The sequence below is a fragment of the Monodon monoceros genome, unplaced genomic scaffold (assembly GCF_005190385.1).
Source record: "Monodon monoceros isolate NGI ecotype Baffin Bay Population unplaced genomic scaffold, NGI_Narwhal_1 Super_Scaffold_15, whole genome shotgun sequence".
Taxonomy (NCBI): domain Eukaryota; kingdom Metazoa; phylum Chordata; class Mammalia; order Artiodactyla; family Monodontidae; genus Monodon; species Monodon monoceros.
In genome coordinates, this window is record NW_021703771.1 from 75,140,928 (window position 1) to 75,157,322 (window position 16,395).

At 37.7% G+C, this 16,395-nt stretch overlaps 1 protein-coding gene across 16 annotated transcripts in view; it reads right to left on the reverse strand.

Annotated features, from left to right (window-relative positions):
- SYNE1 (spectrin repeat containing nuclear envelope protein 1) overlaps positions 1–16,395 on the reverse strand; it is a 453,644-nt gene that overhangs the window by 265,320 nt on the left and 171,929 nt on the right. For all 16 annotated transcript variants that reach the window (XM_029223419.1, XM_029223418.1, XM_029223413.1 and 13 more), the window contains 8 exons: positions 13,513–13,740; positions 13,032–13,130; positions 11,342–11,529; positions 10,824–10,947; positions 8,400–8,566; positions 5,984–6,137; positions 3,599–4,227; positions 963–1,142 (listed from right to left, as the gene is read on the reverse strand). In XM_029223419.1, the coding sequence (XP_029079252.1) occupies positions 963–1,142; positions 3,599–4,227; positions 5,984–6,137; positions 8,400–8,566; positions 10,824–10,947; positions 11,342–11,529; positions 13,032–13,130; positions 13,513–13,740 (1,769 nt within the window). The remainder of the gene's footprint in view (positions 1–962; positions 1,143–3,598; positions 4,228–5,983; positions 6,138–8,399; positions 8,567–10,823; positions 10,948–11,341; positions 11,530–13,031; positions 13,131–13,512; positions 13,741–16,395) is intronic.

Genomic DNA, 16,395 nt, shown 5'->3' on the forward strand with positions numbered 1-16,395 from the left:
GTATACATAAAAATTTAAATATGAATGTTACAGATGCTTATGTATACATAAAATGCTTATAAGATGCTTATGTATACATAAAAATTTAAATATGAATGTTACATATGCTTATGAATACATAAAAAATTAAATATGAATGTTACAGATGCTTTATTTGTAGTCGCCCAAACTGGAAAGATCCCAAATATCCATTAGTTGGTGAATGGATCAACTGTGGTACACCTGGTAAACGGAATGTCATTCAGCTATAAAACTAGATTGGACTCTGTGGATACATATCACAATGTGCATTGAGCTAAGTAAAAGAAGGTATTTAACCAAGTGTAGTAAAAACTTACGTATACACCAAAAAATGACCATGAGTGTTTAGATATGCTTTATTTACAATTGTCCAGACTGGAAAGAATCCATTTATGTGTGATTCTGAAAAAGATGATACTACAGAGACAGAAAAATGATCAGTGGTTGCCAGGGATTGGGAGTGAGGGGAGGGACTGATGACAATGAGACATAAGGGAATTTTTTCAGGTGGTAGAACTGTTACTGTGAAATTTGATAGTTGTGATATTTACACAACTGCATGAGTTTGTTAAACTTCTACAGTTTAAGGGTATACACTTAAAAGGATGAATTTTACCGTATGTAGAACATACCTCAATTACAAACAAATACAACAAAATGAAAAAGAAAATCAGGGGTTAAGACTCTCCTGGTGGCACTATGTAACTGTTGACAACTCTGGATTTTAAGCGTCAAATTTTGTATGTAATTGTTATCTCAAGACAACTTCCCCAACAAAGTTCTGTAGGACTAAATTTTTAATATTACTAAATAGACACAATACCTAAGTTGGCAAAAGATACTAAACTCTTGATCACACCAAAGCAAATCAACAGGCAATGGCCCAATGTCATAAATTAAGTAGAAAGTTAAAAACAAAAACTGAGAAGTTTTTTACTTACTTTTCATGAATTAGTTTTTTGGTGTCATCCCAGGTAACCTCTAAGCGGTTTATCTCCCTGTCGACTTCGGGTGCAAAGACTACATCTTTCTGAGCAATTTGCTTAGCTTTGTCTTTCAGCCAACATAGTTCATGCTCATGAGAATTCAATTCATCTTCTAACTGATTGAAAACTCTCAACCTGCAAATTAAAATGTTATTTTATCATTAATTTACTAAAGGTAGTGAACTAGTATTTCCTTTCCATAAAGCATGCATATTGGTAGCTAGAAAAGCTTTTAACACAGCAATTCATGTATATCAATGGATAAAGATGTTTTTAAAGTTAACTTTGCATAATTCAGACTGTACCTCAGAAAACATTTTAAGTCATTCTTACTATTCACCTTCAAACTGCTATTAAGTTTGTATTCTCTTTCTATTTTGCTTTGGTGGTATAAGAATTTTGACTAGGGCCGACATTGGAGGTAAAGTAGGTGAGTACTTATTGAAAGGTCATTGCTAAGAAATTCTTCTGGGGACTTCCCTGGTGGCACAGTAGTTAAGAATCTGCCTGCCAATGCAGGGGACATGGGTTCAAGCCCTGGTCTGGGAAGATCCCAAATGCCACAGAGCAACTAAGCCCGTGCGCTACAACTACTAAGCCTGCACTCTAGAGCCCGCGAACCACAACTACTGAGCCTGCACGCCACAACTACTGAAGCCCTCGTGCCTAGAGCCCGTGCTCCACAACAAGAGAAGCCACCGCAATGAGAAGCCCGCGCACCACCACGAAGAGTAGCCCCCACTCCCTGAAACCAGAGAAAGCCCGCGCACAGCAACGAAGATCCAACACAGCCAAAAATAAAAATAAATAAAAAAGAAGTTGAAAAAAAAAAAAAAAGAAATTCTTCTGTGCCATGAAGTTCGACTCATATTAATAGTAATATTTAAAAATAAAACTTTACCTACTTTTTGAAAAGATTACCATTAGAAAATGATTATGGTTTTTTTGGTCCTTAATATATTAATATTTGAGTATTTGTAAAAGAAAGTGGTCACAGAGAGGCAGCCACTGACTCTTGTAGTTCTTGCATTTTGGTATAGTGCTGACTATATGCATTATCCCATTTAATTCCCAAAGCAAAGCGGCTAGGAGCAGGTATTATCAAAATATCTCCATTTTATAAGAAGAGAGGTGATTTGCTCAAGGTCACCCAGTAACACATGAGTATGGTAATGACTGGGATTTAATGATCAATAGATTCCAGGCAACATTTTCCATAGCCTCTGTGCAACCTTGGTGAGTTCAGTGTTGTGGGTACTGACGTGGCTTTCCAGCCCAACCCAGGCCTCCTCCAGCAATTTTAGGATCTCCTGGTCTGCTGGAACCGAGCCTGCGAGGAAGGGCCGTGCAGCACCAACCCTACCGCTCATTTCCTGGCTGAGCCATTTGCTCCTTTGCCATACTTTGCTCGTCCTTCTACCCTTACTCTGGAGGCCATTTTTCCTTCCCAAATTTTATTCCCTTTTGTAAATTTATTGCTAAGCTAGTCAGATAGCTTATTGCCCATGAGGCATGTAACCTCAGGAGTCATTATCACCTAACCAAAGCCTTAGCTTGATGTTTGATTCTAGTTAAAAGGAAGCAAATGGCAATGACTGTGGCAGGGTTAATATAATCTTTATCAATTACGGGCGCCTTAGCATGAACGCATTTCTGCTGCTTCTTTGGCCCCTGAAAAATGCAACAGAAAGCGATGTTGAGAAGATGAGTGGGGAGAAGTTCTACTGAGAAGGAAAAAGAAGGTTGAAAAGACCGCTATAGTAAAAAATTACTTCTCAAATTTACTGCGGAAAAATAACTTTGACCCCCTAGCTTCTCTGTTAATCTCACCTGACAAAACCCCGACTTTGCTTAAACCCACTTCTCTGCATCCTCCACACCTCTAAGCAAACAGGTAAAAGTAGTGGGGGAGAACCACTTTGCCAGGCTGTTTGGTTCCCCTTCAAGTGAATGAATACAAATCTCAAATGGCAGCTTATCACTTACCAAGCACCAGAGGCTTCATTCCCATTTTTCCCTACGTTTTCTCCCCACAACTTCCTGTCACTCACTCTCAACTAAGGACCTCACTCCAGTCCTTTCTGAGAAGCTAGAAGCCGCCGGGAAAAATTACCTCATATTTTACCACCAGAAATACAAATCTACCTCACTTTCTTTCTCCTCTGCCTTTCATTCTTGTTACAGAAGACGAGTCCCTTCTTCTATCAGTTAAAAACTGCTTAAAAATAGATGATATGATCAATATACTCTATGGTAAATAGAGTGGCTTATATATACCTCTTAGGAAAGTCCTTAAGGAAAACAAGGAAATTTTAGTACTTCTTAAGTGTTAAAACAGTCACTAATTTTACCCTCAAAATATTTCTTTTTGGCCATGAGGCATGCGGGATCTCAGTTCCCCGACCAGGGATCGAACCCGTGCCCCTGGAGTGGAAGTATAGAGTCCTAATCACTGGACCGCCAGGGAAGTCCCCTCAAAATATTTTTAAAATAAGTAGCTAAATCTGGTACTATTATAGTTTTGCACAAGAGCTCATTCCAGACCAAATAAAAAGTACACGAGACAACCGGCTTCCACAGTTTCCATTCACCTCTGTTGAAGCGCTTGGCGGGTTAGTTCTTTCAGCTGCTCTCTGTCAGTCCTTTCTTCGATGTCCTCAATGCTTTTCAGCAACTCCTCTTTCTGCTCTTGGAAGGCTTTCTTCAATACCGCCAGGGCATCTGCCTCACTCTGCTTGGTTCCCAGAAGGTTCTGGATCCTCTCTAATTCAAAGCAGAGATGATCAGCTGTAGTTCTGCAGGAAGTCCTCTGCTCAGAACTTCCACTTTTGAGATGGTATTGGGCTTTGGTAAGAAGGCCATCAAGACTGATGGCAGTAGCTTCTAATGTTTTCACATCTCGGATAGCAGCCTTGAGGTCCCTTTCTAGTAAGTCAGACTGTTTCTTATTCATACTGTGGGTTGCTTCCACTGTTTGCCTCAGCCGGTGGAGAACCTCTGACAGAGAGGCATGGCCCTGCAGGAATTCTGCCAAGTGGGAGAGGGCAAGTTGCCGCCTCTCCACGACCTGGCTGGCCTCCTCAAACAGCTGGTAGCAGTCCTCCGCTTTGCCCTGGAGGAGGTGAAGGTCCTCAGCGCGGCCCAGAGCACCCAGCTTCGCTAGGTGACCCTGCAGACTCTGCAATTCTCCCTTTTTGCTCTCTACTTCTGCTGCATGGTCCTGGAAGAGGACAGAGTTAGTTATTGATTCCCCAGATACACTGTTTTACCAACACAGATATCGTCAGGATTTGTGATGTCAAGATACATTTTAAATGCAATGGATGGCATAAGGGTCAACTATGGCGAATCTTGTAGAAACATTTTTTAAATTTCTTTTATTTTGCTTTACCTACATATTTCACATAAAGCATAGCTCTCATTTGGAACTAATTCATTCCATGGAAAATAATTTCTTTGTGGATAGAAATAGTTAAAAGAAATTATAGATATATATAATTATATACATATGTGTGTGTATACAGACATCATACATATATGTATATATCTTTTAAAATCTTCCAAATATTCGATTTCTTTTAACTATACATATGCCTACAATATAACTAAAATATATATAGAATTAGTTCTATTTTAGAATTAATTAATTTTAATTTAGAATTATTAATATATGGAATTAGCTCTATTATATATAATGCATGTTATATATTTACATTGTAAATATTATAATATATTTATATACAAATTATAGTATTTATATATTAGAGCTAAGCTCTATTATATATAATACATGTATTTATATTTTACATATTATAATAATTTATTTATATACAAATTACAATATTTATGTATATATTAGAGCTAATTTCAACAGTTTGCAGGGAAGGAGTGTAAGCAACAGATGAACATTAACACCTGTTCAGAGGTAGTGAATAAGGCAGGTAGAAACCTGCACAAGTTTTAGCTGCCTTCTTTTTAAACAGATGTAGATTAACCAGGGTGAGCCTGTTGTATAGGAAATTTGGCTAGCTGTCAATAGATCTGGCTTAAAATCCAGCAGAGATTTGCCAACGATCTCAGCATGGTTCCCATTAAAGACAAGTCACCATCTGTCTTGGTCTTGACCACAGTGGCCTAAATATTCTCCTCAGCTTGACTACTAAACTTCTGAGGACTTCTTTGAGCATTTACGTTAGAAAATTTACAAATCCACTGTCTGCCCCTTTGCGGTATAAATTTTTTTAAAACCTCTGGCCAGCTTTACAACTCAGAATATCTTTCTCAAGGACAGGGGAGCCATCCCTTTGAAATGTAAGTCATTAAGTAAGACAGTATCCCTGACTCCTAACAGGAATATATGAGGAAGTACTTTTCCTTTGGGTAAAACTAATTAGCAAACCCAGCACAGAGTCAGCACTCAATAAATATTAAGTGTTTTATTATTAAATATTGTTATAAGCTTAACTATGTAGCTTATCTCCGACTATTCCAATGCTTGATGGTCAGTATCTGATTTTTTAAATGTTTTATTTTTTGATGCCTGGATAGATATTATGTATAAATTATAAATAAGGAAAATAAATCATAAATTTTAAATAACTTTCAGGCTAAAGAGTAATTCAGAAAAACTCTATCATTAAAGCATTGGAATTCAGTAGTAGTTTTCAGCATTGGAACAAGGCAAACGAAGCTAAAAAAAGGAACATTCTTATCACCTCACCCTACAAATCATTTGCTCCACTTTGAAGGAACAGTGTCTTAAGGTGGTTGCCTGTTTTAACTGAAGTAGCTTTATCTGTTTAATTTGTCTGTATAACACATTGCCTGGACCCATATGCTCAATTATTAAAACATTTGCATATTAGTAAGAAGTTAAATTGCTGTCAAGTGTTTTTTTTTTTAATGTTGCATCCCTTCATAATTCAAGAGCTCTCTCTTATAAATAAATTCTTCAGTCTTAAAAGAATGCACTTTACCTTGTGTCGCATACGAGCTGCTTGATGGTCCATTATGCTTATCTCAGAAGTCATCTGTAATTCACTGAGGAACAGCTTAATCCAGACAGAAAAGGAAAGCAGCAGTTCATCAAATTGCTGGTGTTCAGCGACCACAGACTGAAGAAAGTTAATCCTATGTACAGAAAGATGTTGAAGTTAAAATGCCCCACAGCTGGACAGAATGATGATACGTTTTTTGGGATAAGCTTAACCAAGGGCAAAAGCAGTGTTGTCATACACGGACAGACCAGAACTCTTGGTGTTTTCTACTTCTCACACCCCGTTTCTCTCACACTTTTCCTGTCTCAGTTAATGTGACCACCATCCACCCAGATGGTCCTACGAGTCACCCTTCATCCCTCCATTTCTTTACCACCACATCTGCTCTACGTTGATCCTGTTAGCACCCCCATCACGGTACGTTCTGTGCTCTTCTCTCCGCTTCTACATTCTGGTCTGACTCTCTTCATCTGTCGCCTTGCCTCCGATTGCTGCCACATTGGCCTCCTTCCTGCCACCGTGGCCTCCCTTCAATCCACGTTGTAGGTAGAAGCCAGAAATGACCTTAATGTAATCAGAACATTCTCTGCCAAGCTTAGACACGGGGGCAATTTCCTGTTGCACACAGGAAGGCAAAACTCCAAAACTCCTTACTGTGGCCTACGAAGGATCCCACGTAATCAACTCCTGTGCCCTCATCTGATACAGCGAGGCCTCACACTGCCACTCATCTCTGTTTCCCCAATATCCCAGCTCACTACTGTCTTAGAGACTTTTGGCTCTCCCTGCCTGTATCCTTTGCCCCCAAAGTACCATGAATCTGCTTCCTACACAGCATCTGGATCTTAATAGATGTTACGTCCCCTGAGATGTGGCTTGGCCACCCAATCTACGGTCCCTGACATATAACCCTATTTTGTTGTTTTCATATTACTGTACACCACCGGAAACAGTCTTGTTCATTCATTTGATTAATGATACATTTATCCTCTTCCTCACTGAATAAGAGATTGGACTTTACTTGCTTTGCTTACTGCTATATCCTTAGTACCAAGAAAGGTGCCTGGGATACGGTCAGGGATCAATCACTGCTTGTGTAATAAATTAGATGGATAAACAATAGGTGATCTAAGGTCAGAGTCCAAAGCTGGCATTAAGAATAATACCTTAATCAAATATTAATATTTGTTACAATGGCTCATATCCAAAGTTCAACTTTTTAAATAGACTTTCATGTTTTAATCCTTACAAAACCTTCTACACATTATCTTTACAAGCATATACTATATTTTTAATGCTTTTATACATTTGTATCATTTTAAAACCCTTTACTTTCCCTCTGGGAGACAGGCAGAAGGCAGATCCTCCTCTATTTTACAAAAAATAACTCATCTTTCAAGAGTTTGGCACCAAAACCTTTTGTCAGCCTTTCATGAACCCATTCAAATGTCCTTTCTTTTTGTTCCCATAATATCCTGTGCTCACCTCTCATTGGATTTCTTGTTATTCCCATGCTGATCTCTAAAACAGTTGAGGTCAGGTTTTATTTATTTTTACGGTTTCAATTTCTGATATGGTGCCTTGTACTCAACAGGTACCCAATAAACATTTGCTAATTGAATAAATGAATGAATAGACAATGGAACAAATACAAGTTCCACGGAGGTGAAGAGCAGAACTCTGTTTACTGTTGCTATAACCCCAGCACTCAGAAGAGTGCAGTACTCATTGTAAAAACTCAGTAAATATTTGCTGAATAAATAAATTAAAAATTGACTAGAAAGGTTAAATGCCTTATTCAAGATTACATGGACAATCAATACCAATTTAAGTCAAAAATTTGTTTTCTGGCATCTTAGAAAGGAATAAATGTCAATTGTTAATCACCTAGTCAATTGACACTTAATTTTTTTTTAATTTTTGTTAATCATCTAGTCAATTGACACTTAATTTTTTTTGTCTCCTTTTAATATAATAATAATTTCCCTGCTCTCTACAAAGATCTATATAGGAATGAAATGGAAAAAAAAATACATATCCTTTGTTGAGAAATAACATGTGAGGCAAAATTTTAATTACCTTTTTTCTCCTGTACATAAACAGCTTGGGCAATAATAATACAAACCCGAGTAATCCTCTGCTCTTCAATATTGTTCAGCTAATTTGATCATTTGCCCGGATTGCAAGACTAAAATTTTGAATTGAGGTTCATTAGAAATACTAATTATTAAGCACTCTGATTTTTAAAATGACGAATAAAGTAGTTTTCTTCCCTTCTATAATTATGCCCTGAATAATTGGGTTACATAAAGTAAACAAAGCTAGGCTTTCTTAATTTATATGCTCACCATTTAAAAAAATGAACAATACTAGAAGCTTTTTTTTGAAACCAAACCTTTTGCTAATTATCTGAGGCAGATCTCTCCATCTCTCATCCAGATGCTCCAAATGTAGTTTCATCATTTTCACATCATCTTTGGAGGCCACTGAGAATAGGGATTCCTTTAGTTGCAATAGGCTGCTGTAGTTTGAGGCCTGGGATACAATTTCATTTTGCAGCCCCTGAGAAAAAACAGAATGGATTACAGATCTCATCCCAATGAGACTGACCAGGAAGGACCACGTGACACAGGTGGTTGCTGTCCAAAGGCTTTGTGTTCTTGCAAAACGGAGGTCATTGGGACCAGGCTAAAAACGGTTTTTATCCCTTGGTTTAGAAATGGATCCACTTAACCTCTAATGCAACATTAAAAATGCTTCTGAAACCTGAATTAGTTTCCCAGTGCCTGGGTTATATTAAGTTAGGCAAATTTAGAAGCTGTAGAATTTCTTTCAGAATAAAGAAACTGAGTAGGTGAAAAGAATCAAAGAAAAACTGTTGCTGAAGAAAAACAAAGCATATCTAACAATGACAGAGGTACAATTCTAGGTACTGGGAACACAGTGTGTCTCTCTGTTTAAAGACTACATTAGGCCAAACCAGGGAACTTAAAGGGTCTTCATTTTACTTTCGTGCAACAGAACTACTCATTTTTAAATCAGGCAATGAATCTCTTAGGTGATGTGAGTGGTGCATAAAAGCTGTGGTTCCTACCTAATAAGAGATAACAGATAAGCACTATATAGACAGTTGTAGCATGGCACATAATTGATGCTTGTCAAAATGTTTTCTTTCCCCTCCCTACTGAGGCCACATGTGTGATAAAAGCAAAATTGCTACAGGTATCAGAGGGAGGAGTACACAGCCTATGGACAACAGGAAAGACCTCAAAGGAGAACCAGGACTTACGCTGAGCTGGATGAAGACACAGGCCAGGAGGTGGGAATGTACAAGGAATGTTCAGACCATGGTAGGGAGGCAGCTTGGCTGACACAGTGCCTGGATGGGGGCCAATCTTGGTCCTCTAATTTGTATAGCACTGTTTTCCACACAGAGACACGTACTTATTTACTTACTGATTTACTTATTTATTTATGGCTGCTTTGAGTCTGTTGCTGCGTGCGGGCTTTCTCTACTTGCGGCGAGCGGGGGCTACTCTTCGTTGCAGCACGCGGGCTTCTCATCGCAGTGGCTTCTCTTGTTGCAGAGCATGGGCTCTAGGTGCGTGAGCTTCCACCGTTGTGGCTCACAGGCTCTAGAGCACAGGCTCAGTAGTTGTGGCACACGGGCTTAATTGCTCCGCGGCATGTGGGATCTTCCTGGACCAGGGCTCGAACCCGTCTCCCCTGCATTGGCAGGCGGATTCTTAACCACTGCGCCACCAGGGAAGTCCAGGAATACAGTTTTATATGGGCAGATATCTTTGTATCATTTTTAAGAAAAGGAGCTATGACTTCCCTTCTTAGAACAGCCCACAATGCATTTATAAGAAGATAAACACTGGATTGTGGACTGAGGGCTGCCCTTTATCCTCAGGCAGGACAGTCACTGGAGGTTTCTGAGCAGGGACTTTTTGGGAGATTAATGCAGAACATTGGTGTTTGATAGACTAGAAAGGCAGGAGAACCAAGAGTGTGAGAAACCCTCAAAGTCAAGGTAGGAGAATATCTGAAGATGGGGGGATAGGATCAGATGCTACAGACATGCTCTGATGGAGCTTTTAGAGAAGCAGTTATGAAAACTAAAAGAACTAGTTTCCTCTTAAACATTTTGTCAAAGGTGATGGGAGAAAGTTGGGGTGTAAATCTGTTACACAATAAGTATCTTTTGTGAAGCAATATTGCCTGTTGAATTTTCTGGCACAGATAGCATCGCTTAAAGCAAGTCATTAATCTCCAGAAATCAGTAACATTGTCTGCAGTTTCAGTAATACTTAAAGATTATTTTAAGTATAAAAAGTTGGCTTCTTCAAGAATGTAATGAGCTAGTATTCTTTGTCTTTCTATCTTCTGCATTTGTGCTTATTCATTTTATGGTGTCTTGCTTGAAAATAATCATTACTGTGACGTTTTTATTACCCAAAATTCATACAAATGCAAAAGTAGAAGGAATACAGCTATTACCCAACTTCAAAAATTATTCACTGATGGTCAACCTTGTTTCATCTATGTTTCTACCCATTTCTCCTTCAACTCCCCTGCCAATAATTTGCATTCAAGTGCCAGACATTATGTTACAGGATTTTCTAATACATCATGGAAACTTATCATCACAAAGTTCACCATGACTTTGTCTTTCAGGTCAGGGCTGCTCTTCTTTGCAAGATCATGAAACGAAAACAAGAAATTAAGTTGCAGAAGGGATTTCGTACTTGATTTTGTTTTACAACGCAACCATAACAAAGAGCATTTCATTTTCCTCTCACTTCCTTGAACTTGCCTGTACTAATTGAAGTTCATTCTCCACCTTGACTCTGTCTGCAGAAATGTTGGCTTCTGGGGGACTGGCTATAGCTTCACATCGCTCTAACCAAGTCAAAAAGGTAGACAGCTCTTTCTCTAGCCTACACAAAGCAGAGATAAGAAACAAATTCATGCAAAATTATCATACTTGAAAACTTTTCTGAAGTTGAGGGGTTCAACAGTAACCATTATAAATACCACAGTGTTTGTTGTCTTTTTCTAGACGTGAAGGTGGAAAAACCACTCCTTTCATGTTTGTGTATGAACTTGCACATGTGTTTAGATGTGTGCAATGTGTAAAGATACTCATACATCCCCTCCACAATCAGGGATCTTCATCTTATAATGAAGATCAATGTCTTCCCATGGTAGGCGCATGAGTTGATGAGTTTTACATGCGGGATGATCATGTCCCATCACTTAAAGTCCAGAATTTCCTAGTTAGGAGTAGCTATTGAAACCCTGGCTGCCAACTGGAGAAGGAAGGCTGCTCACCTCTGCCAGTGGGTCAGCAGCTTCTCGAGCACAATCTGTCTCTCCTTAGTCTGACGCAGCAAACACTCATAGTTCTGCTTCAGGGCCGCAGCCTCCTGGATGGAGGAGTCTCTGTGAGAGACCTTGCGGGCGCTGGCTGACAGGGCAGCCACCTTGCTGGTCAGTGATTCCAGGGCCTGACAGAGATCCTGATGTGAGAGCAAAAGAGTTCCATGAATGCATAGCATCAAGAAAGGAGACCTAAGTTTTTCTTTGAGACCCGTTATCACCAAACGTTTTCGTAAAGGCATAATAAACAGCAATGGTGCTAAAAAATGTCTCTGCCCATGATTTTCAGCAAAAAAAAAGTCTCTGCCCATGATTTTCAGCGAGACATAGTGAAAGTGACAAGCAAGTTACTTCATAAATGCAGAAGTCAAAGGTGAGAATGGAGAGGCTATTCCCCAAATAAGAATTTGTTGCTGTTTATCTGAATAACTACAACTTTCCCTTAAGGATTTAGATAATTTGTGAAAATTGTTATTCATGTTATACCAAATATATTTTAAAAAACCCTACTCCTAATTTATAAGAGCTACATGCAACATGCTATAATTTTATTAAAAAAATATATGGGAAGTTACGGCTGACATAGCTGCCGTCAGGAATCCATGATAAGAACAATTAGGGAACCTGAGAATGTGGCAGGCACTGTGTTATGTGCATTATATATATCATCTCATTTAATCTTCATAAGAACCATAAGAGGTATGTTCTTTCATTTGCCCCCATTTTACAGATCAGAAAATCAAGACAGAGAAAAACAACTTGCTTTAGGAAATCCAAATATTAGAAACATACCATATTATCCTCTCTGGTACTCAACTGTTAACTTAGTTGTCTATTAAAATAATTCTATCCAATCTAATTTTCCTACTTTTCCTCATTTGGGGGTTATTCTTTTAAAAATTACATAAGTAACACAATAATGCATTCTTATGATAAATATTCAAACAATATAAATTCCACTTTCTCTTCCACTTGTGCTTTTGTCAACTGTTTGCTATTACTGTGGCCCCTTTCTCTGTATTTGTGCATGCATGCACACATAATAGACATTATATATATATACATTATTTTCTGGTTTATTAATTAACACACTTTGAGTATTTCTTTGTGCATGATTCTCTTGCTTTGCTCCTTCCTCTGAATTCTTCCAGAGGCATCTATTGCTTTGCAAAATATCTCACAGTGGTTACCAGTTCAGGGACCAGATCAAAAAAGCTAGCCACTGGGGAAAAGATCAGTGAGGACATAATCTTTGCACATCTGAGTGTAGTGGGTTAGAATCTGAAATCTGCTATGCAAATGTATACATATTTTTCTGCACATTTAATTTTTTATAATGTTGGCAAGACGTAACGGGGCTTATTACAGCTATAATCTGAAAAAGTCACCTGTTCTAATTATGAGAGAGAAATATATCTTAAATGACTACTCTTTAAAATACATTTTTAATGAAAACTCATTTGCACAGTTATATTTCTTGTGTTATATGAAGTGAATATGTTTGATCTATATTATTCCTCAAGTAACATACAATTTTTTTCAATTTTAACTCTAATAAAAATATTTACTGTTTTCCTTTCAAGCAGGAATTATCACATATCTGAGTAGATAAATAAGAAGAAACGTTGAAACACGCTCTTACCATATGTTCTTGGAGAACTTTGTATGTTTCTGTAGCTGAAGAACATATCTTAATTGGATCAGCAAGTTTATCTTCAAATTCAGACAGAGTCTGCTGGATCTAAAACATTGGTAATATATAAAAATGATGATGGGGAAAACATACATCAAGGCAGAGAAGGTTACTGGGGAAACAGCATGCCTATCTTTTTTGGATAACGTTCAGTGGGATGATAAAATCTATTTTTAAAAAAAACCCAAATCAATGTGTTCCACTATTTGAAAGAAGTATAATTAAGACTTAATACCTATCTGAACACAATATATAATGGCATTTTTATATTCCCTGAAAAAAGGTTACATATAAATTACAAACTCAGTCATCACTGACAACTTGGTAAATAACTGGCAAATCGTGTCTTTTCCTTATTCCATTATTTCTGGACAATTTATAAAATGCAATGTGAAATAGGTAACTTTAGCATGCAAGGACCAATTGTTACCTTTTTAAGATTCTCTTCAAACTTTTGCTGCTGAGATAAATGTCCCAGGATTGTTCCTTCCAGACTCTGTGCATGTTCTCGGAGTTCTTCCCAGTATCTTATTATCTGTGTTAACTTGGCTTTGATTCGAGCAGATTCTCCAGTGGTAATAAATTGAGCAAAAGACTGAGCTGCTTCTTCTAGTCCTGTAATGCTGCTGATCTTACTTTCTATTTCCTGAATCGTGACCTAATATTTAAAACAAGAAAAATGACAATGGAGGCTGAGCAAGCCTGCCTTCCTGAAATGATACAAACATCTGCAGAGAGAGAAAATCAGCAGAATTTTTCCTTAACTGACATTTCAACATACTTGCACCATTAGAAAGCAGCTAGCTACAAACACACACCATGTGTTTCCTGACCTAGTTTGGGGAGGATAGGTATGCAGACAACGTCTGAAAAATACAGACTGGTGGTGGTCATACTCGCTGGATGTAGAATAAGGAGAAAAGGCCACCCCTGCTCACAGTGAAGCAAGAACATGTCCCTGGAACTCTTACAGTCTCTCTGAAGGTACAGAGAATTCTCTGCTTATCCTATGAGTCAAGAGTTTTGACCAACTGGTCTGGGAAGTAGTATGTTGCCAAACTCATAGGAATGCTAATATTGGCATTCACTTAATCTTCCTAAAATGAAGCTGAGTATTTCATATTTTACCTAACTAAAAGCTTTTCTGATTCTGCTCCTACCTAAGCCCAGTCTTTTCATATTTATCACCTATACTTTATGCCAATGGTTTCCAAATTTGGAATACATTAGGGTCACCTGGCTCCAACCTCTGGGAGTCAGACTCACTGGGTCTCAGGCAGGGCCCACTTCGCAGCTCTGACAGCTTCCCGGGTGATGCACTGCTGCTGACCCAGAAAATCCACTTGGGGAACCACCGCTTTATTCGCTAGCTGCAGACTCTACAGTAAGGAGCCTACAGACTATGATTTCCATTTGGGGCAGGAGGACATTTTACCTATTAGCCAACCCAAGAAAAGTACTGAAAGTGGGCACATGCGTGTGCGTGCGCGTGTGTTGGGGGGGCCTCTTATAAACAGAGGTTTATTTATTTATAAGAGTAGAAAAACTGTTTCTCTGAGAAAAAGAGCCAAACCATTCAATCAAAATAAAGCCAAAAATTCAGACAAGTCTCAGTTTCAAATAATTTAAATAGAAAATACTGTTACCCTAGAAAAAATAAATGTGTGACTTCTGTCTAGATGAGACAACAGAGTCAGAAATAACTTCTGTTTAGATAAGACTCTTGGAAGTAGCTGGCATCAGATTAGTGCCAGTTACACATCAGCTGTTTGTTTTTATTTTTCATATTCATGACTATAGTGGTATATCTGATAGATATTTGTTGTTTGAGCATCAATACAATCTTTCTTTGTTTTGCTGTTTTTTAAGATGATTGTTTTTGGAAAAATTACTCATAATTCAACAAATGTATTTTGAGTTGTTTATGTGCTAATAGTTGTTCTAGGTGCTTCCAACACCTCGGTGAAACCATCTTAGTTAAGATCAAAGTTCTTAGTTCTTAGAGTAATATATGCCATTAACAAATTCATAGATGCAAACTATATAATTATATTGTTGGATTGTGGCAGAAAAAATTTCCAATCCACGAAGAGAAGATGGAAGATGAACCCAGTGTATGTTCTTACCATTTGTGAGTTCTCAATTAGGAATAAGAAATTAGTCAATTTGGAATAGCATGTAATAAAGAACAAAAATGGGCTTATAGGTAAATATCTTCACAGCAACACTCAAATGCTTCATTAATTTTAATCCAAAGAGTTTGAAGGGAAATACTATGACAAGTGTTAACATATTTTGAACATTTCCTATAATGTAACCTTCTGTTTGGAAATAGAAAGTGAACCTGTGAGCCTCAACTCCACAGTACAGTGTATTCAACTCTATCTTTGCTTATTTCTAGCAAATATATTTTTCCTGATACTCATATTCATTTTTAGATAGTTTTCAAAGTGCCATATTGGAATATTAAAATGTATTTCAACCTGATGGCATGGAAATCCACAACTGAATGTTTATATACTTAAAAATAAAATACTTAATCATTTTGTTTCTTAAAAGCAATGTGATGACATTTGATCACTGACATATTTCAGAAGTTCTGGAATTAAGGTTTAAGAAAATAGAAAAATGAATTCGAGAAAGGATAAACAAGTTAAAGGGTGTATGTCAAAAATTTTTGAAGGAAGAATGTTGAGACAAAACTATTTAAATGCGCTATTCTTTGTTTTCTTAGAATTAAACGGCAACTTTTAAAAACAGTTTCAAAGATTAAACATATTTCATTCTTTAATGGCTGGGCATCTGTTTTGCCTAGTATATCACACAAGACATAAGCTAGACTGCATACACCAGACTCCATGTATCCCTGACCGCAGAAGATGTGTGACAAGCAATCTGCACAGCTTGTAATCTTAGCTAAACAATATTGCATCCTCCCACTGTGCACATGGCAATGACTTGTTCTGAGTCGTAATGTGAAACATTCCCTCACCTTGGTATTTATTTTACTATATTTAATCGAATGAAATGGCAAAGGGTTTTCCCACTCCAAAAAAACTGAGCTGAGTTAGAAAAAGAAGCGGTTGAATTGTGAAAATGTGTTGTGTAAAAATAGCATAAAAGAAAGAGAAATGAACATTCAGAATTCATTTCTTTCAGCCCATTTTTTTTCTTAAGATACTTGAATGAAATGGACGATGATAGTCTATGTACTTGGTTATTTTAGAACTGGAGGATAACATATCAGAGCGTCTCAGTCCATGCCCCCAAGGGCATCATAAATGCCAGCATTAGATCGATGGAATCTGATTGC